The sequence below is a fragment of the Ranitomeya variabilis genome, chromosome 3 (assembly GCF_051348905.1).
Source record: "Ranitomeya variabilis isolate aRanVar5 chromosome 3, aRanVar5.hap1, whole genome shotgun sequence".
Taxonomy (NCBI): domain Eukaryota; kingdom Metazoa; phylum Chordata; class Amphibia; order Anura; family Dendrobatidae; genus Ranitomeya; species Ranitomeya variabilis.
Genome location: NC_135234.1, coordinates 206,881,069 through 206,908,680, shown reverse-complemented (window position 1 = coordinate 206,908,680; position 27,612 = coordinate 206,881,069). Strand labels below are relative to the sequence as shown.

At 45.7% G+C, this 27,612-nt stretch overlaps 1 protein-coding gene across 1 annotated transcript in view; it reads left to right on the top strand.

Annotated features, from left to right (window-relative positions):
* REN (renin) overlaps positions 1-22,862 on the top strand; it is a 151,853-nt gene extending 128,991 nt beyond the window's left edge. The window contains exons 6-9 of the mRNA XM_077295049.1: positions 2,845-2,967; positions 8,568-8,712; positions 13,594-13,692; positions 21,773-22,862. Of these exons, the coding sequence (XP_077151164.1) occupies positions 2,845-2,967; positions 8,568-8,712; positions 13,594-13,692; positions 21,773-21,934 (529 nt within the window). The 3' untranslated portion in view covers positions 21,935-22,862. The remainder of the gene's footprint in view (positions 1-2,844; positions 2,968-8,567; positions 8,713-13,593; positions 13,693-21,772) is intronic.
* Positions 22,863-27,612: the final 4,750 nt, after the last annotated feature.

Below are 27,612 nucleotides of genomic sequence, written 5' to 3'. Positions count from 1 at the left end.
TCCCAACCAGAGATGAGCAGAACACACACATGACATCCCGCCAGCCCTGGCTAATAAAAAGCCACGTCAGCGACGTCGGAAGATATGAGATTTGCGGGCCTCTAACCTGGATGCTGGACCAATCTAATTGCTCATCTCTAGCCACAAACGCCCTGGATACATTGCCAGCCCCGGATTTGGGTCTACGCCCTGCAGTCTTGGGCGTATTCTGAATGTCTCTCACCGCCCCACCCCTCTGACATCTCATCCTGCCAGGATAGAAACTCATGCTAAATGGATGTGGCTAGTGGCCTGGTCAATATTTGCCATGGTGCGCTACGTGCGCCTCTTCATTTGTCCCTCTTTCTGCTCTTGAAAAGTTGGAAGGTATGGTCAACAGGGACAAATAGTCCCCAGCAGGCTTTCCAAATCACATTTTCCCTGAAAAGCTGCAGCATTGCTGAGTAAAACATATCTGTGTGCGTGACTAAAGCCAGTGTCTGTGGGTCGGGCAGCATGAATTTGATTAGTTTCCCTTTAAATATGTGCGAAAGCTGGTACATTACATTTCAATGCTGACCACTAGATGTCGCTGTTCTCTAGGAAAAGCTGATAAAAAAGAATGACTTCCTATTAAAGGGGCTGTCCAGTACTTTATATTGATGACCGATCCATAGGATAGGTCATCAATATCAGATTAGTGGGAATGAAACACCTGGAATCCGCCGATTAGCCAGTATAGTTGCTGGCGGTGACTGGATGTACTCAGTTACAGAACGTAACCTCTGTTCTGCACAATTTATCACATCTGGCACCCACCAGTACCAAGAGCAGCTGATCGGCAGGGGTGCTGGATGTCACACTGCCAACTAATTAAAGGTAACTTGTCACCAAGTTTTCCTAATATAAAGCATGACCATCACCTTTAAGGCCTTTTTTACAGCATTCTAGTAACCTGTACACAAGTACAATCCCCTCTGTATAGTACAAAAAAACATTTCATTATCCTCGCCCCCTTATGGTGCTGTCTGAAGGGGGGCAGTCTTGCTTCGGCCCCTCATTTGTTGCAATCTTGCTTGCTTCATATGGACGCGTCCTATGTCATCCACACGGTGTCCCCCAATTGTGCAACTGTGCAATTCTCTCACTTCACTTCTCTCTGCCCTGCTGAGGTCAGAGCAAAGTACTACTGTGCGCATGCGGGGGCCTCACTTTCGGGTCATCGGCACTCGTAGGCCTCTCCTTGCACATTACAGTTCTTTGCTCTGACCTCAGCAGGGCGGAGAGAAGTACGCATGCACAGGACAGCCATTGGGGGACACTGTGTGCATGACGTAGGACGCGTCACCCACGTGAAGCAGGGAAGAAGGTCAGAACTTGTGACGAGAGAGGTGGCGTCTAAACAAGACCTGCAACTCCCATCGGACCGGACCGCACCGCACCGTATGGGAGGGTAATAAACGGTATTTTTTATGCTATTCAGAGGGGACTTGCATATAGAATACTAGAATACTGTAAAAGAGGCCTTAAAGGTGGTGCCCTTACTTTATATTGAGAAAACCTGGTGACAGGTTCCCTTTACAGTACCGGACAACCATTTTATCAAGTTTCTGTAATGCTCTCTATATATTTGCACCAACCACTGTCCTTTGTCTCTGTTCAAAAACAGAGCAGTAAAAAATATCAATCAATCAGAAACAGGTTCACATTAGCATGACAAAGAAAATGTATCAGGTCACTGTACATTGTCATTTGGTAATACTGTTAATAGCATCTGTTCTCCAATATAACATCAGATTCTTCTGCAATCCCTTTTGTCATTGATGCAGGGCAGTGGCATAACTAGAGTGCAATAGGCCCCGGTGAAACATTTGGACCTAGGCCCCCAACTACACGTTGGGCTGATGTATTAGCCCTTGTGGCATTCTAAATCCTATAACGACATACATGTCCCCCCGTAATGTAATAATATCCCTTATCTTCTACTAACATTAACCACCGTAGTGTAATGTCCCCCATCAAGTAATGTCTCCCATCCTGGGTCCCTTCCAGTAAGAATGTTCAACATCCTGAGCCCCTTCATGGTATGTTTTTCATCCTGGCCCCCTTCCTGCTATAATGTCCCCAATCCTGAGCCCCGTCCTGTTAAAATATACTTAACATGGCTCCTTGCTGGTATAATATACCCATCTTGGACCTCTTCCAGTAATATAGGTTCCCCCTTCGAGGGTTCTTGCAGTAATGTATGTTCCCCATCCTGGATCTCTTCCAGTAATATAGGTTCCCCATCCAGGGTCCTTGCAGTAATGTATGTTGCCCATCCTGGGCCCCTTCCAGTAATATATGCTGATGTAATGTCCTCCATCTTGTGCCCTTCTAGTAATATATGTCTCCCATCCTGGGCCCTTCTTGCTTTGTTGCCCCATCTCATTGGCCCTTACTGTAATAATGCAGCTGGTTTCTAACGCATTACAAATAAAGATTATTGTCACCTTCCCTTGCTCCCATGACCCTATTGTTCTATAACCGACACAGAGCCTGGCAGCTGGCTTTGGTGTGATGCATGACATTCCTGCATGCCGACGTCAGCTGCCTGGCTCTGATTCACCGGCAGTGGGTTTGATGGTGCAGGGATCCGGCGGGTCTCTGCACCGCAACACTTTACAGCTGAATAAGCGTCCTCGGAAGCTCATTCATCTGGAATAGATGCTGTTGTCAGCGGGCTCCTCTCTCAAATGGGTTTGTTCACGGTCACAGAGGGTACGCCTTGATTGGTATGCCCCTATTGCAGAGGTTTTAAATTAGTCTTTAATTTTAGAATGTATTTAAAACCACTTATGCAGTGCTACTTGTATCTTGCTACAGGGATTCCCATCTAAACCCTGGCGGTGAAATTATGTTTGGTGGTTCGGATCAGTCTTACTACACAGGAAGTTTTCAATATCTCAACCTTAAAAAGCATGGATTCTGGCATGTTAACATGAAAGGGTAAGGAAAAAAGGGATAATCAGATTGCATAGCATTAAGTTACAAATGTGCAGCAATTCAAAAATACATACATATCATACTTTCCAAAAATGTGCACTCTGCCGCTGTGTGTGCCAGGGAAAGAAATATTCTAATATGCTACTACGGATTAAATCAGTTCGGACATTATATGTAAGCTTGGATCAATGTATACCTGTATTTGCAAATGAATGCAGAGGCAGACAAATGTATAGCATTGCTGCTTAGTTGGGCAGGTCAATAGAGTCCAATCAAAACCTACAAAATGGAATTGCTCAGTAAAGGGGGATTCCATTGTTACAATGTTAAAGCATGCCAGGATTTTTCATGAGTTCCTAAGGCTACTTTCACACATCAGGTTTTCAGTGTCAGGCTAAATCCGGTGAATGTTGGAAAAACTGGATCCGGCGCAGATTTTGAAAAACTGATGCGACGGATCCGTTTTTTTTATACGGATCCGGCTAGCCTATCTAGATTATTGGATAAAAAAAAAATTTGGAGCATGCTCAGTTTAAAAAAACCGGATCAGGCCACCGGATCTGCCTTTTTCCGGATCCGGCACCTTCCGGCACCCATAGGCTTTCATTGTAGCAAACAGCCGGAAGCGCCGAATCTGCCGCGTCAGGCTTTTTCGCCGGAGACAAAAAACGTTGCAGTAGACGTTTTTTTCAGACACCGGAATCGTAATTTTAGCCGGATCCGGAAAAAAACGGAAGGAACGCTGGGCCGTGCTAATACAAGTCAATGGGGAAAAAACCGGTTCCGGTTTTTATTTTTTCCGGTTCCATTTTTTCTCTAAAGAGCCGGATTTAGCCTGAAACAAAAAGACGGATGTGTGAAAGTAGCCTAATTGAGGAATGTTCCAACTGCCCCTGCGTTATTTTAAAGATGGAGGATCCATAGTGCTAGTTAAAGACCCACAAAGGCACAATCAACTTACATGTTAGCACAAACTTTAATGGGAATCTGTCAGGAGGATTTCGTACTCCAAACCATTTACATGCTTATGTAGCTCTTTCAAACACAAGTCCAGCATACCTTCACATGACCAGTCCGATCATCTGTTACTGGAAAATCAGGGTTGAATTATTATGCAAATGAGAGCTGTAGAGCTGTTGTAGATTTAAAACATCTGTCACTCAAGCTCTATTCCTCACCCAAATCAGGGAGGAGAGCCAGGCTACCGGTCCCTCTAGCGTGTCTGGGCTGGAACCTTCGGGGTTCTCACCATTATTCTGGGGGGGAAGAGATTTCTGACCGGAGCAGTTCAGGACACCTGACTGATGGGGGTGGGTCCGACTTAAATAGCGTTGTGTGCTCGGGAAGATGGGACTTTTGGCAGGGAACCAGCTTGAGAGCACAGAGATGGTTGACTCCCTCTCGACTTACCCACGCCAGCTATCCGTGCCTGCCTACTTGATTAGCAGTGCCATCCCGACTGACAACACAGATCTCAGAGAGATCCCCGCACTACACAGTAACCGGTATGGACGTCAGAGCATTGTTCCGCTCAACACCACAGAGGCACCGCTGAGTCCTATCCCTGCGGTACCTACTGAGTGCCGGCCTGCTCCTGTGGCCATAACCGCTGGACTGCATACTATTCCTGCGGCCTTGTCTGCTGAACTGTTTTCTACGTCCGCTGTGTCGTGGACCTACACCTCTACAACATCTTGTGCCCATACCAGGAGAACACGTACCGATGGACCCGGAGGATTCACCACTGCAAGGAGAAAGTGCATTGCCTTTCTGCGGGACTGGATTGGAGACTTCTCGCACTGAGGGATCTTCCAGCCATCTCCTACCAAGGTCCAGAGACTGATAAGTTGAATTGTTGTTACCTTTATAATAATACCCCCCCATTTGATCTATTGTTGTGTTACATAAGAATACCTGTTAACCCTTGCTCTGTCTCCTGTGTGTCACTGCATCCTACACATCTGCTAGCATCTTACACCAATGCCGTCTTCTCCTGCTTAACTGACAGTTCCTTTTCTTGAAGTCACTCAGCATAGAGCAGAGGTGTCAAACTCAAGTCACTCTCTGTGGCCCACGAGGTCAAGACACAGAAGGACCAGCTCTCCACTTTCCCCCGTACAGAGAGTGGGCCGGAGCTGTGTTGAAGTCTGCGTCGTAGCTTAAAATCTAAGATGGCATCCGCCCCCTCTTCTAAGTACTGGGTGCCTTCTACGTTGACAGTACTTAGCAGAGGGCACAGAGCCGGCACAGGGAGCTGATGCAATCTTGGAGTCTGACATGATGCAGCAAGTGGTAAAAAGAGGGGGAGGAGCCAGCACAAAGATTGGGGTGCCATCTTTGTGAGTGAACAATTCGTGCAGTGATGCACAAACAGTGAAGGCAGTCAGCAGTCACAAAAGGTGAACTATATGAAAGCAGTCAGCCAGCACAAACAGTAAGCAGTGTACTCAGTCAGCCAAAATGTTTGTGTATTGTGTTGTGATGTTCCATCCTTGAATCAGAGCAGGCACAGCCATTGCTTAGCATAGGGAGAAGTCCATCTTGGACTTGGAATTCTGGTATACCTCTCATAGCCTCCATTACCCAGGGTCAGCTCTCTTAGCCCTACTACCCAGGGTCAACTTTCTTAGCCCTGCTACCCAGCGTCAATGCTCTTATCCCTTCTACCCAGTGTCAGCGCTCTAAGCCACCATTACCCAGGGTCAGCGCTCTTAGCTCTACGAACCAGTCAGCGCTCTTAGCTCTACTACCCTGGGTCAGCTCTCTTAGCCCTACTACCCAGGGTCAGCGCTCTTAACCCTACTATCCAGGGTCAGCGCTCTTAACCTTACTACCCAGGGTCAGAGCTCTTATCCCTACTACCCAGGTCAGTGCTCTTATCCCTACTACCCAGGATCAGTGCCCTTAGCCCTACTACTCAGGGTCAGCTTTCTTAGTCCTACTACCCAGCGTCAATGCTCTTATCCCTACTACACAGTGTCAGCGCTCTAAGCCACCATTACCCAGGGTCAGCGCTCTTAGCTCTATGAACCAGTCAGCGCTCTTAGCTCTACTACACCGGGTCAGCTCTCTTACCCCTACTACCCAGGGTCAGTGCTCTTATCCCTACTACCCAGGTCAGTGCTCTTATCCCTACTACCCAGGATCAGTGCCCTTAGCCCTACTACTCAGGGTCTGCTTTCTTAGCCCTACTACCCAGCGTCAGTGCTCTTATCCCTACTACCCAGTGTCAGCACTCTAAGCCACCATTACCCAGGGTCAGCGCTCTTAGCTCTATGAACCAGTCAGCGCTCTTAGCTCTACTACCCCGGGTCAGGTCTCTTAGCCCTACTATCCAGGGTCAGCGCTCTTAGCCCTACTACCCAGGGTCAGCGCTCTTAGCCCTACTACCCAGAGTCAGTGCTATTAGCCATACTACCTGGAGTAAGGGCTCTTAGCCTACTACCCAGAGTCAGTGCTCTTATCCCTACTACACAGAGTCAGTGCTCTTAGACCTACTACCCAGAGTCAATGCTCTTAGCCCTACTACCCAGGTTCAGCGCTCCTAGCCCTACTACCCAGGGTCAGCGTTCTTAGCTCTACTACCCTGAGTCAGCGCTCTTAGCCCTACTACCCAGACTCAGCTCACTTAGCCCTACTACCCAGAGTTAGCAGAAGGAGCAACGGCCGGGGAGCAGAGAAAGGGGTGAGTGGTGTCAGCAACTGACACTGCTCCCTTGTGTGCCAGGGCCCCGGCCACCACTGTGCGGAATACCTGCGGCAATGTCAGGTTTTTTTCCTTCGAAATGCGCCCCCCAAGGGTAGACAGGAGGTGGTGCCCCAGGCAGATGTCTACCCTTCCTACCCCTAATCCCGGCCCCGATTGTGTGAACTTTTTGCAGTGTATACACTGAAGTCAATAATAGTTTATTTTATACTGCTCCAGTCCAGACCAAGTCTTAATTACTGTAATACTTAAATGAAGGTCCCACTCAGATGTATTACCTGAAATTGGCATTTCTCCTGTAATTACATGACTGATTCCAAAAGTATTAACAAAAATCTATTGATCTGATGGCAGGTTCCTTGCAATAGTCTGTTGGATCTCCAGACCTGAAATCAAGTACGGTAATCATTCCTTTGGTGGCTGACAGGAAATGTCTGCTCTTATCCCTACTACCCAGGGTCAGCGCTCTTATCCCTACTACCCAGGGTCAGCACTCTTAGCTCTACTACACAGGGTCAGCGCTCTTAGCTCTACTACCCAGGGTCAGCGCTCTTATACCTACTACCCAGGGTCAGCGCTCTTATCCCTACTACCCAGGGTCAGCGCTCTTAGCTCTACTACCCAGGGTCAGCGCTCTTATCCCTACTACCCAGGGTCAGCACTCTTATCCTTACTACCCAGGGTCAGCGCTTTTAGCCCTACTACCCAGGGTTAATGCTCTTATCCCTACTACCCAGGGACAGCTTTCATAGTCCCACTACCCAGGGACAGCTTTCATAGTCCCAGTCCCCAGGATCAGTGCTCTTAGCCCTACTATGCAGGTACAGCTCAATTATAGCCCTACTACCCAGGTGCAATGCTCTTTTAGCCCTAGTATCCAGACACAGCTCTCTTATATCCCTTGGCCAGCCTGTGCATTGCAAACCATGCTCTTACCATGTTGCATGGACGTCTGCTTGAGTCTTTACAATTACAAGCCCCCTTTGAAAGCAACCATAATGTTGATGTGGCCATTGGTGAAAATGAGTCTGACACCTCTGGCATAAAAGCTGTCAAGTCAAGCAAAGGAGGCAGCAGAGAATAGAGCTGGAGTGATAGATGCTTCAGATCTACCATAGCCCTTCAGCCTCATTTGCATAACAATTCAAACACTGATTTCTCGCTAATGGAAGAAGAGATTAGCCATGTAAAGGTATTACTAGGCTTGTCTTTCAAAGAGCTACATGTGCATTTAAACAGATTGGAGCGTTAAATCCTGCTGACAGATTTCAACATGAAGTGGTTGGCGAGGTGTGCTTCTGTGCAGGAGAACTGATGAGGAGATATCTTAGAGATCACAGGTGGTCCTGTAGGGCAGACCCCTACAGATGAAAATGTTACATTACAATTATGATCAATTATACTGTACATTGCATAACATTTTGGTTGCTCCGTATGTAGCTTTAATATGAATACAGCAATAGGATGTCCTCTAAGGCTACGTTCACATTTGCGTTGTTGGGCGCAGCGTTGTCGACGCATACCGACACATGCGTTATGCGCCCCTATCTTTAACATGGGGGCGCATGGACATGCGCCGTATGCGTTGTACTGCATTTTACGATGCATGCGTCATATAGACGCACAAGACAGGGCGCAGGGGACGCTACTTGTAGCTTTTTCCCTGCGCTGAAATTCCCGATCTGTAGGATCTTATGACAACGCATGCTTCGCAAAACGCTGCGTTGTGTACATGCGTTGTTGGTTGCGTCGCGTCGCCGACGCTGCGCCCAACAACGCAAATGTGAATGTAGCCTTACAGGTCCGTGTAAGAAAGTACAAACATAAAGATTTCTAGAACTGACATTAAAGAACTTCACAAAATTTGTCTGAACTAACATAACGCAATGGCCTACAGTGTATCAGTTGGTGCGGAGGTGCTTTTCTGCAAAGAAGGTTGCACAGTGGCAATAGACACAGGAGCGGCTTACATCACCGGCCCTGCTGGTTCTGTATCTGTCCTGATGAAAGCAATAGGAGCCATACAGCAATTCGCAGGAGAGGTAATAAAAATATAATAAACATATTGTTGTTATTTTATATGTATAAAGTGGTAAAATGGCCAGAAAACATACAACCATTTCATCTGCCCACACAGATATAAAAACACTAGACGAATGCCTTATGCTATCGCATCGGGAGGGCGGTAATGTCACGATGGTGGCAGGCTTTGCAGCGTTGAGAATCTCTTCCACCCATGTGCTCACCCACCTATCCACTCTCTCTTTCCCCATGTGCTGACTTCTCCCATCTGTGCTCTCTTCTTTGATCTGTCTACCCCATGAGCTATCCCCCTTTTCTGCTGTCTCTCTCCTTCCTGTGCTGTGTTCTCCCCTCATGTGCTGTCCTGTTTGAGCTGTCTCCCCCTTGTGCACTTTCTCTCTCCCCCATCTGCTGTCTTCTCCTCTCATGTCATCTCTTCTTTGACCTGGGTACCCCAAGCGCTCTCCCCCTTGTCTGCTCTCTCTCTCTCCACCACTGTGCTGTGTTCTTCCCTCATGTGTTCTCTCATTTGAGCTGTCTCCCACCTGTGTCCTCTTTCCCATGTGCACTCACCCTTCCCCCTGTGTTAAAATGAAAGCAAAGTAGTTAAAGGTCACATTTTATTAACATGGAAAAATTTATGACAAAGGTGCGTTAATTTACATTGCATCCACATAAGTACAAAAAAAATATATATTCTATAATCTATGTCTATCTATCTATCTAGTAGTCCAAAAAAAGAAGCAGCACACCACTGTCTGTGAAAAAGAAACTATTTTATTTAGCCCATGATGGCGACGTTTCGGTTCAGTGTAGCGAACCTTTTTCAAGCACTGACAAAGGTTCACTACACTGAACCAAAACGTCGCCATCATGGGCTAAATAAAATAGCTTCTTATTCACAGACAGTGGTGTGCTGCTTCCTTTTTTGGACTCCTACATGCAAGGTTTGATACAGTATATGCCTGTGGAAGCCTTTTTGCACCCAGATTCTTTCCATGCTGAATGTGCTGCTCTATTTTTCTATTTCTTGTCTATCTATCTATCTATCTATCTATATGTTCAAAAAAGCAGGCAGCACTCCATTTTCAGTAAAGTATGCAGGATTTTAATGAACCCACATGTCTCAGCACGGGCCAATAAATTACACATATTTTTTCTATTGGAGTGCTGCCTTCGTTTTTCTGGATAATATCTATCTATCTATCTATCTATCTATCTATCTATCTATCTATCTATCTATCTATCTATCTATCTACAGTATCTATCATCTATCCCTGTATATATGTATTATATATGTATTTTATATTGATCTATCATTTATCTATGTTTCTATCATCTGTTATTTGAGCACTGAGTAAACTTTCCATTGGAAGGCGTCTCAGCTCCAAAATTCAAAGATTGACAACTTTGATATAAATGGTTCATGGGACCGCAGCTGTGTTCGTGAATTGTATTTTCATCATGGGTTACATTTTTTGCATGTAGTTGAAGTTCATGTCTTTCTTTTTGTATGTGATTTATTTGCCGGAGGATGTTGATTTATCGTAGCTTTTGTAGTCACACTTCTCTCTGGCTTTGTGTTTCAGCTTGTTGCTGTAGACAGTGTGCTTCTGCATCGTGTGACAGTCTTCTTGCTGTGGCCAACGGACATTGTTCCTAAAGTAGCTTGCGTTGGGAAAATGCCTTGTTAGTTAACCTCATACACTTTGAAGTTGTAGATTCGGCCGTGTGGTGTGCTGGTTCCAATGGGTCATCTTGTGAGCATGGTATTGCTGTTAAGACTGCAGATTTCTGTTTGCAGCGCTGTTGTTGCCTAATGGCATCCTGTGATAATCTAATGACTTTGGCATCAGGGGACTCATGTGCTTGACGCCTACGCTTATATGCATTGTTTGTGTCCCAGCGATGCTATTGCTCTTCAAGAGTCTCATTTGCCCTTTGTTGTCTTCAACGTTGTGCCTTTGCCGCTTTCATTGTCATTGGCGTACTTTTTAGGAGGAGCCATGCTGGCGTTGATATTTGCTTTTTAAAGGATTTTTCCCATGAATGAAAGTTCATTTTAAAAATTGTCTGTGTCTGACCGTGTACCGAACATACCACAGCTCCTGGGCAGGGGAGGAAGCAAAAGACAATACTGACATTACAGCAGGAGATCGCAGAGGATACATTTTGTGAGGTAAAATATTGTTTAAAAACAGTCAGTGAAATATTTTAGCTGATAAAAGAAATCCTCTGTGATACCCTGCTGCAATGTCAGTATTGTCTTTTGCTTCCTCCCCTGCCCAGGAGATGTGGTATGCTCCATACATGGTCAGACACAGACAATTTTTTAAATGAACTTTCATTCGTGGGAAAACGCCTTTATTGTGACTGGCTTCCTCTGCCTGTAGACACCTCACACATCTGCCGCCGGGATCAGCCGAATGATTCATTGCGCGTGTGCAGAATTCGCGCAGGCACAGTAAATCAGACCACCACCATCTTTGTGCAGACAGATAGCGGCGGTCACATTAAAAATGCGCATGCGCTCCTCCTGTACAGAGATGGTGGCAGTCAGTGAATCATTCGGCTGATCCCGGCGGCGGCGTGTTCGCTATGGTGTATCGCTGTGTTCCGCTGGTGACATCGGGCAAGAGGCTGCGTACCATGTATACTGCGTGTGTGTGTGTGTGTGTGTGTGGTGCATAAGGCGTATACAGTGTCTGTGTGTGTGTGTTTGCATGGTGCATACGGCATATACAGTGTGTGTGTGTGTGTGGTGCAACGGTGTTCCGCTGGTGGTACCCCACAAGAGGCTGGTACCACCAGCAGTTTCCATATTGGGACACCCATCACTTGGGTGTCCCAATATGGAGGTCGGTGAACTTCCGCTGCTTAGAATTCTGGGATCCGGACACATCTGGACTGAACAGGATGTGAAGACATTACAAGGTAAGTATATATTAAGTTGAGACAAAGAGAATAGGGGTATTGTTCCATACACATTAGATAAAAGTCATCTGAGCCCACCAATTTGGGAGAGGACGGATGGCCATCATGTGTCTGCCATCTCTTCCCCATAAGATGATGTTGGTAGAGATATAGATCGAGTGGTTTTAATTTTTTAGCTTTTTTTGTTCTGAAGGCAGGTAAGTAGTGTTGAGCATTCCGATACCGCAAGTATCGGGTATCGGCCGATACTTGCGGTTATCGGAATTCCGATACCGAGATCCGATACTTTTGTGGTATCGGGTATCGGTATCGAAACAACATTAATGTAAAAATGTGTAAAAGAGAGAATTAAAATAAAAAATATTGCTATACTCACCTCTCCGACGCAGCCTGCACCTTACCGAGGGAAGCGGCAGCGTTCTTTGTTTAAAATTCGCGCTTTTCTTTCCTTTACGTGAAGTCCCGGCTTGTGATTGGTTGCGTCGCAGTCACATGGGCGACGCAACCAATCACAGCAAGCCGTGACGTAATTTCAGGTCCTTAAGGATTTTAAAATTACGTCCCGGCTTTGTGATTGGTTGCGTCGCAGTCACATGGGCGACGCAACCAATCACAGCAAGCCGTGACGTAATTTCAGGCCCTTAAGGATTTTAAAATTACGTCCCGGCTTTGTGATTGGTTGCGTCGCAGTCACATGGGCGACGCAACCAATCACAAGCCGTGACGTCACGGGAGGCTGGACACGCGCGCATTTTAAAATGCGCGCTTGTCCAGCCTCCCGTGACGTCCTGGCTTGTGATTGGTTGCGTCGCGGTCAACCAATCACAAGCCGGGAGGCTGGACACGCGCGCATTTTAAAATGCGCGCTTGTCCAGCCTCCCGTGACGTCCCGGCTTGTGATTGGTTGCGTCGCGGTCAACCAATCACAAGCCGGGAGTCTGGACACGCGCGCATTTTAAAATGCGCGCTTGTCCAGCCTCCCGTGACGTCCCGGCTTGTGATTGGTTGCGTCGCGGTCAACCAATCACAAGCCGGGAGGCTGGACACGCGCGCATTTTAAAATGCGCGCGTGTCCAGCCTCCCGTGACGTCCCGGCTTGTGATTGGTTGTGTCGCGGTCAACCAATCACAAGCCGGGAGGCTGGACACGCGCGCATTTTAAAATGCGCGCTTGTCCAGCCTCCCGTGACGTCACGGCTTGTGATTGGTTGCGTCGCCCATGTGACTGCGACGCAACCAATCACAAAGCCGGGACGTAATTTTAAAACCCTTAAGGGCCTGAAATTACGTCACGGCTTGCTGTGATTGGTTGCGTCGCCCATGTGACTGCGACGCAACCAATCACAAAGCCGGGACGTAATTTTAAAATCCTTAAGGACCTGAAATTACGTCACGGCTTGCTGTGATTGGTTGCGTCGCCCATGTGACTGCGACGCAACCAATCACAAAGCCGGGACTTCACGTAAGGAAAGAAAAGCGCGAATTTTAAGCAAACAACGCTGCCGGTTCCCTCGGAGAGGTGAGTATAGCAATATTTTTTATTTTAATTCTTTCTTTTACACATTAATATGGTTCCCAGGGCCTGAAGGAGAGTTTCCTCTCCTTCAGACCCTGGGAACCATCAGGAATACCGTCCGATACTTGAGTCCCATTGACTTGTATTGGTATCGGGTATCGGTATCGGATTGGATCCGATACTTTGCCGGTATCGGCCGATACTTTCCGATACCGATACTTTCAAGTATCGGACGGTATCGCTCAACACTACAGGTAAGTCACAATCAGGTGAGTCCAGCAGCGGCTTACTTCACTCTCCCCATATAAAACACAGCTGAACTGAGCATTCATGTGTATGGGGAGTCGTTAAAGAAAGATGTCATCATAGGAGACCAGGTTGTTTTCTTGATTTAATACTTTAATTTTAAATTTTAGTGTCTTATGTAATTGTAATGTTTGTTTTCTATATAGTATACAGTGGAATGTGATAAAATCTCCGAGCTTCCTGACATCTCCTTTCATATGGGGGGAAATGAGTACACGCTAAAAGGACAAGCATATGTCCTACGGGTAGGTCAATAAGATGATTTCTTTTTTATTTAATGGTAAATAGAGCACAGTACGCAGCATGTTTCTAAACGGTAAAAACCATGTCAGTCTCCATTATAAATCATACTTCGGATCCAGAATAGCATCAAGACATAATATAGGCTAAGCACTACAGTTATGTATTTACTGTCTGTAGGAAATCTGTTAGTAGGTTTTTGCTATTTAATGTGAGAGTAGCATAATGTAGAGGCAGAGAGCCTGATTCCAGTAATGTGTCACTTGCTCAGTCGCTTGCTGTGCTTTCAATACATGCCTCACAATCTGCTGCTTAGGCTATGTTCACACTGCGTTTTTGCCCTAGCTTTTGTGTGTAGACCAGGAAAGCTATCGACATATACATTAAATATATCAATGGGGCTGTACTGCCAGATGGAGGCCCGGTATACATCAGTATATCGCAAAAAAGGTATAGAATGGCATTGTAGACGTAGACTACACCTTCCCATCCAGCAGGATCCAGTAAAAACACCCAAATCCGGTAAGCAGATCCACATGGAATTCAATTAGGCATCAGACATAGCCTCCATGCAAAATACTTGTACATACTGGGAGCTATTCCTGGCATGTACATTAAATGGAGGTCATTAAACAGGGTGTGAACATAGCTTTACAGTACAGCTCAGCCTATATAAGGAAATATGGTTATACTACATAATGATTGTAATACGTTAACATTATAACTGTAATTGCTTTATTTACTATAGATATATATTATATATGTTCAGTTGAAACCAGAAGTTTACATACACTATATAAAAAGACACATATGCATGTTTTTATCAATTTCTGACATTAAATCAGAATAAGTATTTCCCGTTTTAGGTCAATTAGGATTACCACAATTATTAATATTTGCCAAATGCCAGAATGAAAGAGGGAGCATGATTTAAGGAGTTTTTTTTTTTTACTTACCAAGAGTGCCTGATGCTTTTTTATTCACTTTACTACAAACGTTTTGTACTTGAAAAATTATTTGATGACTCTCCTGACTTAGTTTCCTCCTCTGTTGCTTGCTGATGCTGCAGAGGCAGTGTAATTGGACAGCTCTGCTTAATGAAGAACTCCAGAAACATTTTTTTATCCCCAGAGCATTTCTAAATATGTACAGTACAGACCAAAAGTTTGGACACACCTTCTCATTTAAAGATTTTTCTGTATTTTCATGACTATGAAAATTGTACATTCACACTGAAGGCATCAAAACTATAAATTAACACATGTGGAATTATATACTTAACAAAAAAGTGTGAAACAACTGAAATTATGTCTTATATTCTAGGTTCTTCAAAGTAGCAACCTTTTGCTTTGATGACTACTTTGCACACTCTTGGCATTCTCTTGATGAGTTTCAAGAGGTAGTCACCGAGAATGGTTTTCACTTCACAGGTGTGCCCTGTCAGGTTTAATAAGTGGAATTTCTTGCCTTATAAATGGGGTTGGGACCATCAGTTGTGTTGTGCAGAAGTCTGGTGGATACACAGCTGATAGTCCTACTGAATAGACTGTTAGAATTTGTATTATGGCAAGAAAAAAACAGCTAAGTAAAGAAAAACGAGTGGCCATCATTACTTTAAGAAATGAAGGTCAGTCAGTCCGAAAAATTGGGAAAACTTTGAAAGTGTCCCCAAGTGCAGTGGCAAAAACCATCAAGCGCTACAAAGAAACTGGCTCACATGAGGTCCGCCCCAGGAAAGGAAGACTAAGAGTCACCTCTGCTTCTGAGGATAAGTTTATACCAGTCACCAGCCTAAGAAATCGCAGGTTAACAGCAGCTCAGATTAGAGACCAGGTCAATGCCACATAGAGTTCTAGCAGCAGACACATCTCTACAACAACTGTTAAGAGGAGACTTTGTGCAGCAGGCCTTCATGGTAAAATAGCTGCTAGGAAACCACTTCTAAGGACAGGCAAAAAGCAAAGAGACTTGTTTGGGCTAAAGAACACAAGGAATGGACATTAGACCAGTGGAAATCTGAGCTTTGGTCTGATGAGTCCAAATTTGAGATCTTTGGTTCCAACCACAGTGTCTTTGTGCGACGCAGAAAAGGTGAACGGATTGACTCTACATGCCTGGTTCCCACCGTAAAGCATGGAGGAGGAGGTGTGATGGTGTGGGGGTGCTTTGCTGGTGACACTGTTGGGGATTTATTCAAAATTGAAGGCATACTGAACCAGCATGGCTACCACAGCATCTTGCAGCGGCATGCTATTCCATTTGGTTTGCATTTAGTTGGACCATCATTTATTTTTGAACAGGACAATGACCCCAAACACACCTCCAGGCTGTGTAAGGGCTATTTGACCAAGAAGTAGAGTGACGGGGTGCTACGCCAGATGACCTGGCCTCCACAGTCAACAGACCTGAACCCAATCGAGATGGTTTGGGGTGAGCTGAACCGCAGAGTGAAGGCAAAAGGGCCAACAAGTGCTAAGTGGAGCGCCCCCACACCGCCGCAGGGCCGAGGGGTACCCGGAGCCGGGCCTCTGAGAGTCTCTGTTCAGTTCTGGGGTTGTCACGGTGGCTAGACCCGGTCCGTGGCCCTGTCTGTCAGTGGGGGACGTCCGGTGCAATAAGTGGTGATAGTGGTGCAGTTGTGGGGTGCAGGTCGCGGTAAATAATGAGGACACCAGGTTGCAGTCTCTTTACCTCTTTACTGAAGATCTCTGAGTCCTCAGTCCAGAATACGGTTCACCAGGCTGCGCAAGTCCGGCCGGTCCAATGGCACTTCCAGAGTTCTCTTCACAGGAGGAAATCTGTGCCTTCCCCCTAGCGCTATGTGTTGCAGTCCTTCTCTGCTGTGCTTACGGAAAGTACCCCACAACTGTTGTGTCTGTTTCTTAAGTTCCCTCACAACTCGACTAGATGATGTTCTGCTAATCCTCCGTCCCTCCCTGAGGTTCGGGTAGGAACGGCACCCGTTTGACGGGTAGGCTCGGAGCTCTTCCGGGACCCTAGAGACGCCCCTCTCCACAAGTTGCCCCCCAAGACTTCATAGGTGATTTGAGTTAGACAGCCCGCCTGAGACTGACTGTCCTGCCGCTGTTTAGAGTATTGCTTGAAGCTGAATGTTATAATACTCTCTCGGCGTTCCGGCCACCGGTTGTGCGCCTCAGTAGGATGTTGCCTCGGTCTTACAGCACGACTCCTACTGGTATTTCTCCTTTGCGTGATCCCGTTTCTCACCCAGCACAATCTATCTCGCTTCTAGTCCCTCCTTGGGCACCGCCGCTATGCTGAGCAGGCACGGTCCCGTTACGTTCGTTCAAGTTGCCAAGCCTCTGTCAGGATCCCACCCCTGACAGAGACCCTACTGTATCTTCCCCCACAACACCCTCTGCCACAAGGTGTTGCCTGGTTCCAACCCAGTCAGCTTCTCTTCTAACTTCCTGCCTGACCCCCAGTTTACCCACTATGGTGGGGAGTGGCCTAGTGAATAGAACCCTTAGCTCCCCTCGGAGGCCCGGCTGTGAAATGTATTGGTGACTGTGATACCTGATTAGATGAACTCCTTCAGTGCCATCAGACGCACCATAGCTCCCCATAGTGGCGGAGCCACAGTACTGCAACGACCAGGACTCTGGGGCGCTGCACTCCCCCCTGGTTAAACACAGTACTCCGGGACTGGGAAGAAAAACAACAATACAAGTTAGCAAAAAGACATACAGTTTTGTTTGAGTGCAATAACAATAAGTATACTTGAACAGGCTTCCCTTTATGGGAGGTAAGGACACTTAAACGTTACAAACATGGTTAAATAACATAGCAACATGCTATAAATAATTCTCCTTACCCAACCGGGTATTCTACTAAGTGCAAAAATTGTTGAACAGTACTTTAACGTTGCCTTTAAGGACATACACTCTGTATCCACTAAAGACCTTCCTATAATCACATTATAAGGTAAATTAACTTTTTCATTCTCCCTCTTTAAATCTGCAGGACCGCCTGTCCTATCGGCACCAGACCTACTGCCTCTCCTTTCTTACAGGACCGCTCCTTTCAGCCCGAGCCTTCTGTCTTTTCCACTACTATACACAGTATAGAACATAACATTCTTTCAGTTTAGGACTACTGAGCCTTCTTCAGATGGCTCCTAAGAGGACTCACTACCTAACCCCTACGGGTTCACTTTCTGTCCTCGGTAACACATTATTAACTCTTTCTTTCAATAAACTAGCTTTCCACGGAGGACTCAGGGTTTACCTTCTATCCCCGTTTTCTATCAACATTATCAACATTTCTTCTACAGTTAACCAGTTCAATACATATAACTTTTACATGTAGACAGTGTCATTTTCTTTTAAAGCATCATCATCACTTTACTGTTTTAAGGCAGCATTACTCATAAGTACGTAGATGAACATCCCCTTTAAGAGGGGATCAAGTCTCCATTAGGTAGCGTGTCTTCTCAAGCTACCAGTCCATACTCAACAAAGGTTCCAGTGTGGTATCTTCACAAAGAGTCCTTCTTTAAGTAAAACCAGTAGGGAGCACCTTTAATAAGGTGCAAACTATGTACAAGAAGTTTGTATCATGCACTGTTCATGATTGCGGCAGTTTTTTAAGACTTGTGCAAAAACTTAGAAAAAAATAAACAAAACAACAACAGGGATCCCGGGTCAACAAAGGGATCCATAAAGAATTAACCCTGGACGGGTTTAGCAGCAAACAGTAAACAAACAGTTAAAGGTAGAACTTATTTACATTTTCAAAGCAATCATGCTTACTCTTTTGGCGCAGCAGGTGGTTTCCTTCCGGGCCTCACCAGGCCAATGGGCCGCGCTGCCTCACCAGGAAGTGGCTCTGGTCCCAGCAACGACAAGATCCCTCGCCGTGATGCTCTTCTCACCGAGGATCCTGCACTCCCCCAAGGCACATGGTGGGTCCGGGTTCTCTGCTGCTCTGCCGGGTCAGGTTCTTTGGCCTTTTCGGCGGGAGGTTCATCGTCGGATGTTTCAGCGGTGGCCTGGAGCGCAACGCATCGCTGGACGCCCCGTGCCATCCAGCCAGCTTCGCCTGTTGCTCTCCTCCACCGGGTGTAAGTCACGGCATCACCGGGCTCCAGGTCGCGAGCAAACCTTCCTCCGCAGTGCTCGACCTCCTTCCGGTCCACGTGGACTTGTAGCGGCTCCCCGATCTCCTGGATAACCCCTCTTCCATATCGGGGGTTGAAGGAGACCACCACACCCCAGTGGGACGATGGGACCTCCGCGACAGTGGTCAAATCAATCTGGGCTGCCGGTTGCGGTCGGTTCCGCCATGCAGCCATCAAGCGCCGCAGGTGCTCAGCCTCCGGCAGGATCTTCATGCCCTGTGCCTGCAGCGTACCTTCAGCTGCGGCCGGGTGGGAAGGAACAGGGGACACCAGAGATAGGTGGACTTCCGTGGGCCGACCTAGCCGAGCAAGCACGCGAGCATCGGCCTCCACGCGTCGCGCTATCTGGCGAGCCTCGGCTGCAGCTACACACTCCTCTGATGGTGGCAAGGGGGGTCGGCCCATCGGTAGCTCCATGAGGGTCAGTCCCCGCAACGCTGGTGCATCTGGGGCTGTGTCAGGCGGTGCAGCCTCAGGCTGGATTGGGTCAGTCCCCCGCGGGATTCTCGGTGTCGCCATCTTTGCTCCTTCTTCGGTGTCTTCTTCCCGCGGTCTCTTTCGTGGGCGGCCCCGTCTCCATGGTCTCCACCCTCCAAACAGGATCAGGAGGCAGACCTCGGCTGTTGACGGACACGTCCTCAGGACCAAGAAATGTTTAGACTGGGCGGCCATTGTCCTTCGCGCTCTCTAGCTTGTCTACGCCTACTCCACGCCCCTCTTCTTCTCCGGCACCTCTCCTCAGCGCTGCAATGGCGGCGGTTTTGGCGGTTAATGGCACAGCATAGTCTTTCAATAAAGTACAGTCCAAGCACAGTAAATCACAGTCCCAAGGCACACATGACCTGATTCTTCAGGCTTAAGTAGATCCTGTTCGTGACGCCAAGTTGGAGCGCCCCCACACCGCCGCAGGGCCGAGGGGTACCCGGAGCCGGGCCTCTGAGAGTCTCTGTTCAGTTCTGGGGTTGTCACGGTGGCTAGACCCGGTCCGTGGCCCTGTCTGTCAGTGGGGGACGTCCGGTGCAATAAGTGGTGATAGTGGTGCAGTTGTGGGGTGCAGGTCGCGGTAAATAATGAGGACACCAGGTTGCAGTCTCTTTACCTCTTTACTGAAGATCTCTGAGTCCTCAGTCCAGAATACGGTTCACCAGGCTGCGCAAGTCCGGCCGGTCCAATGGCACTTCCAGAGTTCTCTTCACAGGAGGAAATCTGTGCCTTCCCCCTAGCGCTATGTGTTGCAGTCCTTCCCTGCTGTGCTTACGGAAAGTACCCCACAACTGTTGTGTCTGTTTCTTAAGTTCCCTCACAACTCGACTAGATGATGTTCTGCTAATCCTCCGTCCCTCCCTGAGGTTCGGGTAGGAACGGCACCCGTTTGACGGGTAGGCTCGGAGCTCTTCCGGGACCCTAGAGACGCCCCTCTCCACAAGTTGCCCCCCAAGACTTCATAGGTGATTTGAGTTAGACAGCCCGCCTGAGACTGACTGTCCTGCCGCTGTTTAGAGTATTGCTTGAAGCTGAATGTTATAATACTCTCTCGGCGTTCCGGCCACCGGTTGTGCGCCTCAGTAGGATGTTGCCTCGGTCTTACAGCACGACTCCTACTGGTATTTCTCCTTTGCGTGATCCCGTTTCTCACCCAGTACAATCTATCTCGCTTCTAGTCCCTCCTTGGGCACCGCCGCTATGCTGAGCAGGCACGGTCCCATTACGTTCGTTCAAGTTGCCAAGCCTCTGTCAGGATCCCACCCCTGACAGAGACCCTACTGTATCTTCCCCCACAACACCCTCTGCCACAAGGTGTTGCCTGGTTCCAACCCAGTCAGCTTCTCTTCTAACTTCCTGCCTGACCCCCAGTTTACCCACTATGGTGGGGAGTGGCCTAGTGAATAGAACCCTTAGCTCCCCCCGGAGGCCCGGCTGTGAAATGTATTGGTGACTGTGATACCTGATTAGATGAACTCCTTCAGTGCCATCAGACGCACCATAGCTCCCCATAGTGGCGGAGCCACAGTACTGCAACGACCAGGACTCTGGGGCGCTGCACTAAGCATCATTGGGAACTCCTTCAAGATTGTTGGAAGACCATTTCCGGTGACTACCTCTTGAAGCTCATCAAGAGAATGCCAAGAGTGTGCAAAGCAGTCATCAAAGCAAAAGGTGGCTACTTTGAAGAACCTAGATTATAAGACATAATTTCAGCTGTTTCACACTTTTTTGTTAAGTATATAATTCCACATGTTAATTCATAGTTTTGATGCCTTCAGTGTGAATGTACAATTTTCATAGTCATGAAAATACAGAAAAATCTTTAAATCAGAGGGTGTGTCCAAACTTTTGGTCTGTACTGTATGTCATGCAGTGTATTTGTATGAAAACATTTACCGATCACCATCTTTCCCAGTTTCCAGGATCGCTCAGGTCCTCTTCTGGGTCACATCACCACTTCTCTTCTTTTCTGTCTCCCAGAGGAACTGTTGTCTGCGGCTGTGCTGCTTCCTTCAGTGTAAGCTCTGGAGACTCAGAACAAGGCACCACAGACTTACATGGTTAAAGCCACTTCGGGTCCTCACAAACCTCCTGTGTGATCCAGCGAGTCTGATCTGTAGTTGCATGACCCGGAATTACCAAAGCGACGCTGGACTCAGTATTACAGTACATTACGGCCATATTTAGAACAGTTTAAGGAATAAAATGTTTGTAGGGAGTGTTTCTTTAAGCTACACCCACACATTTGGAAAAACCTCGACTGTTCATTCCCTGATGGTCCTCAGTACTATAGCATTATACTGACAGAATCCAGGCTGCTTATCCATGCCAGCATTCTGCTCTTATTTCCACTAGGGCAAGAGAAGCTGTTAAATAATAACTTAAAAAAAAATAAAATAATAATAATAAATAATGCAAAAATGCAACAATATACACTTTTAATGTATTTTCTATTTCAGCAATTACAGTTTGGAGAAGAGGTCTGCCATGTCGCATTCTCTGGTCTTGATATCCCTCCTCCAACAGGACCCCTTTGGATTTTGGGGGCTACGTTCATTGGACAGTATTACACAGTATTTGATCGCCGTAATAATCGGATTGGATTTGCTAAATCTCTCTGAAAGCTCTTATTTTTATACACTAATATAACCGCGTATATTTTTTTGGGGGGATTGTAAATCAATATTAAAATGACTTTTTATATTAATTTAAGGGGAATCTGTCACATGATTCATTCCGACTGAACCACGGGCAGCATGAATCAAAGACCAGCTCCAGCACTACCAACATAGTGAGCAATAAGGTGGATACTCTAAGGTTCACACGTTCAGTATTTGGTCAGTATTTTACCTCAGAATTTCTAAGCTAAAACCAGGTGTGGGTGATAAATACAGAAGTGGTGACATGTTTCTATTATACTTTTCCTCTGATTGTTCCTCTCCTGGTTTTGAGTTACAAATACTGATGTAAAATACTGACCAAATACTGAACATGTGAATGTGGCCTATAAGGTATGGCCTAGCTGGCTTCTTGCCACCCGCTATGTGTGTATCTGTCAGTCTGCTAAGCATGCGGGGAGAAAACGACAGGGACCTACCCCTTGGACTAGTCACCTTATCACCTGCGAAGCTTTTATCTGTTTCTATGTCTCTGAAACGCAGCAGCACCATTTCAGAGTACAACATACGGTATATGCTTTTGATATTGGAGCCAGTCTCTGATTTATGCTGCCCATGGTTCGGTCAGCACAAAGAATCACATGAGAAATTCATGTTTTATTCTTTAAATATTCATTATAGCTCAGTGTTTTCATCCAGTATTTAGAGTCAAAGATTGGATTGGAGAATTATAGCAAAGGGCAAGTGGAAAGGATGCTGGCTGAGCATGTGCCCCAGGCCCTGGAGACCGGTATCAAGGAGTTCATTTGTCAGGGTACTTACAGTATATGCAGAGTAGAGCAGCGAACTGAATCTATTAAGCTTTATTCTGTAGGGTTAAGTTCATGATTATTTTTGATTGATGTCAAATCAGTGGGAATTGGAACTTATCGCCATTCTTGTGCCATATCAGCTAAAAATATCATCTTGCTCAGCATCTGCAATGCATTCCCTAAATACTTATGTAAACCCCCCCCCCCCCCCCCCAACTCCCTGTTTAGCCCTGAAAAACTTTTTTTTCTCCCGCTCTATATTCTAATCGGGTCTGTCCAGTATGGTGGTCTTGGCTTCTGGCCACTTCACCCCTTCCCCCGGCTGCTGCTCGGCGTCCTGGACGTGGTTGATGCCTCCTACATCATTCTCATCGCCATGAGAAATTTTGTGCCTGTTCAGACAAATCATGTCTCGCGCTCGAGCAGTATTCTTTGCCCAACTGTGAGCAAAGCCAAAAACCACAAGTGCGCATGCACCGGCAAATGTATTTTCGGCTTATGTACTGGAACTACTTCCATGTACTGGAAATACATTTGCTGGTGCATGTGCACTTCTGCTTTTCGGCTTTGTCTGCAGTTCGGCAAAGCATACTGCGCAAGACGGTAAACTGGCGGACCTGATTAGAAGACCGGAGAAATAAAAAAGGTTTTTCAAGGCAAAACAGGGGGAGTCAGGGGGTTACATAAGTATTTAGGGAATGCATAGCAGACGCTGATCAAGATGATATTTTTAGCTGGTAGGACACAAAAATGGTCACACGTTCCCTTTAAAGAGAACCTATCAAGTGTTTCATGCTGCCTGTAGTGTAAAGACAGACAAATAATTAAGTTTTACGCTGAAATGCTGCGGCCCTGCCTATACACATTTAGGGCAAAACCTGTCAATCAAGCAGAGCTGGGCAGGAAGCAGCCAGCAGGAAAACCCCATAATGAGTAAACCATAGAAATCTGCAATTGGGAAGCATGTCCCTAATTAATGCTGCCTGTGGTGTGGACAGCATGAATCACTTGACCTATTCCCTTTAAATAACCCAAATTATTTACTCGCTACATTTTTTTTGTAATATGAAATTGGTTTAAAGTATTAAAGCATACAGTACAATTCAGATGTCAGAACAGGGGCCCACATACAAAGGGATGGCACCCTAGGACAAAAATTTAAATACAGCTCATACTATCACATGCCCCCATTTGGGAGCAAGAGTGCCCAATGCTTATTCTCACACATTACTCCTATTTTTACTGTAGGAAAGAGACACTTGCAGGAATTTTTCATCAAAAGAATTAGTAGAGAAATATTTCGGATGGAATGGAATAGATCTTTACACTTATGGGGTCAAAGGTCAGAAACAAAATGTGTATCCATAATGTGGATGTAACAAGACAAATATATTATTTTCTGTGCACTAACATGGCAGATACATGCCTTTATAATATCTTATTAGAAGATCTCAGATTTTGTTTTAAAATAGGCTTTATGAAAAGAAACTTGGCACTTCAAATGTTGCTTGTGTTCTTTTTTTCCCACTGCAGTCCAGGTAGGTCATATTACTTTTCAGTCAGTTACCTTTAAAATCTGTTTTATTCTAATTATACATACACAGGCTTGGACAGGCCCACAAGAAAACAGGAGAATCCTCCGGAGGGCCCCTGTGCAAGAGTAGGCCACCACCCTCTCATATGGTCAGTACTTGGCACAATATTATTGAAGGCGGCGTCTTATTCATTTACTAATCTACCCAGCTCATTGTTATATAAATTTATGATTGAGGGTAATGTTACATTTACATGTAGCTGAACAGTAGGGCCCTGGAGTTGATTACTGGTGGGCCCTTGGCACCCTAGTCCGACACTGTACATACATCTAGAATTCTGTATGTTTCTGTAATTATAAGGTTGCATAGACTTTGTCCTTTATTACTTTATTATGGTGCGTTCTTACACAGTGTATCTGACGAAGATCAACCTTGACCGAAATGTAATAGAAATGATGTGGATTGCAGTGAAAAATAAATAAGACATAAGCAACATTCTGAGTGGCAAGTTTCTTTTCATATTGCTTCAAGGGATGGGATCTTACTTTGTCACCATACCTTGAGTTCCATGCTCATAATCTAGTTTAAGGGGGTTTTGAATTCAAGTTTATTTAAACTGATGGTCCGATCTAAATGAAGAGTTCACAGGAATAATATGCACCAAATCCGTTACGAAGCGCAAGGCTCTCAATGAATTTCACATGTCTTAGGGTACTGTCACACAGTGCAATTTTCGTCGCTACGATGGCACGATCAGTGACGTCGCAGCGTCGTACGATTATCGCTCCAGCGTCGTAGACTGCGGTCACACTTTGCAATCATGGCGCTGGAGCAATGCCGAAGTCCCCGGGTAACCAGGGTAAACATCGGGTAACTAAGCGCAGGGCCGCGCTTAGTAACCCGATGTTTACCCTGGTTACCAGGGTAAACGTTAAAAAAACAAACAGTACATACTTACATTCCGGTGTCTGTCCTCCGGCGTCTCAGCTTCTCTGCACTGTGTAAGCACAGCGGCCGGAAAGCACAGCGGTGACGTCAGACGTCACCGCTGTGCTCGCTTTCCGGCCGGCAGACGCTCACAGTGCAGAGAAGCTGAGACGCCGGAGGACAGACACCGGAATGTAAGTATGTACTGTTTGTTTTTTTAACTTTTACGCTGGTAACCACGGTAAACATCGGGTTACTAAGCGCGGCCCTGCGCTTAGTTACCCGATGTTTACCCTGGTTACAAGCGAACACATCGCTGGATCGCTGTCACACACAACGATCCAGCGATGTCAGCGGGTGATCCAGCGACAAAAGAAAGTTCCATACGATCTGCTACGACGTACGATTCTCAGCAGGGTCCCTGATCGCTGCTGCGTGTCAGACACTGCGAGATCGTAACGATATCGCTAGAACGTCACGAATCGTACCGTCGTAGCGATCAAAATTGCACTGTGTGACAGTACCCTTACAGCTGCTGTGCACCAGTATAGAAATGTATCCCAGTCACCTTTCTGGCACAAATTATGATGAATTTATCAGCAGTGCTTATCCATAGCCTGTCCCTGTTTAGCTCAGCTCAGCCTCCCAATAAATCCCAAAACTGGCATAAAAATATCTACAATTTTTGCCAGATTTGTGGTGCAAACTGTTTGATAAATAACAATAATGTATTTATATTTAGAAAAAAACCAAACGGATTTGTTCCGACATGACCATCCAGGTAAAATAACAAAATTTTATTGAAACAGTTTAAAATAATGAATAGAAACCTGAAGTGTTTCTGGAGTGATAGCAGCGTCCTTAATCATGTATTTATATTTACCCTCACCATTATTAACGAGTCTGTCCATGAACTGGATGTTATTGTCATGTGGAGCGGAACAACATGCCACCAGGGATCAGTAAGAGTTGTCAGGACAGGCAGTATGGGAGTGATGCCTTAATCTAGAGACATTCTTCTGTTTAAAAGGTTGAAAACCCCTTTAAACCAACAGTAGACATCAAATTTTAGACAGTGGAAAAGAGAATAAAAAGATAGAATTATCCAGGCAGCGATGATTTATTCAGCAAAATTACAGTTTTACCTTAGGTGTAGAAAATGATTTTGTAGTAAAGGGCAGTTCTTCTTCTCCTTCTTCTCCTTCTTCTTCTTCTTCTTCTTCTTCTTCTTCCCAAGAGCAATGTCTCCTTAGTTCTGGACTTAAAGGGTCACTTGACCCAATACATAAGTTATCCTAACAAAAGAGCATCTGTCATCACAATGCTGTTTTTCTTTGTTTTGGCAGAAATCATGTTAGGGTTATATAATAATTACATTTTACACTATGTGAGGATTACCATAGTCTTATCTGATACCTTACGTTTATATTACACCTACTTAAAGAGAATGTATCACCTGGCCAACAATGGGTCATTTTTGCATTTATTTCATTCCAGCTGCTACCGTGAACATTTTTTTTAATCTGCCATATGGTGAGAGAGATATTGGCCTTTTAATTTGGTGCAAAATGTTATGCTCTTTACCAAGGGGGCATTACTCACAGGATAATAATGCAAAACAACCTAAAGTCCCACCCCAATGAATACTGTAAGCCATACCTGCTTGGAAAAGACCATAAAATGAACACTAAATAAAAAGGCCCATATCTCTGGAGCCAGATGGCAGATTAAAAAAAATATATGTATATTTAGGGGAGCAGCAGGAATAAAATAAGAGCAAAAACTGGCCATTTTTGACCTAGTGGCAGGTATACTTTAATTGATGTAATTTCATCAAAATGACTACTTGTAAATACATATTACAGGTTCTTGTCCAACGCTTGTAAAATAATTTAATTACTTCCTTTAAACATTGGCAGCTGATCAGCTTGGCATAATACCATAACCTGCTAAGCTGTGCTGAATATGATTGGCATGTAGGAAAATACTCATTATTACTCCTTTTTATGATGATCGCCTTGCAGAATGGGACTGGGATGATGAGTTTAAAACATTTTGGCACCTTGTATTCCTCTGTCCACTGAACTGTGACAAATCTGCCAGTGCCATCTTCCATCATGGTATCCCTCACTTTACCAGAAAAAATAGTGCCGATTACTGTGCTATTTTGTTCTGGCTTAAGAGCATTCAAAACAGATAAAACAGAGCCTAAGTTTTCAGAAATAAACACATATTCACGACTATAAGTATTCTTTGTGCATAAATTAACATGTATCTCAGGCACAGTGATTATTTTATCTGCTGGATTTCTGATAAAAAAGTACAAATGTACAAGTACAGGATTTATTTGATGTGGTATGTGTAAGTTATAGTTTGGTAGAAATTCTGGGCTTACATCACAGTAGTA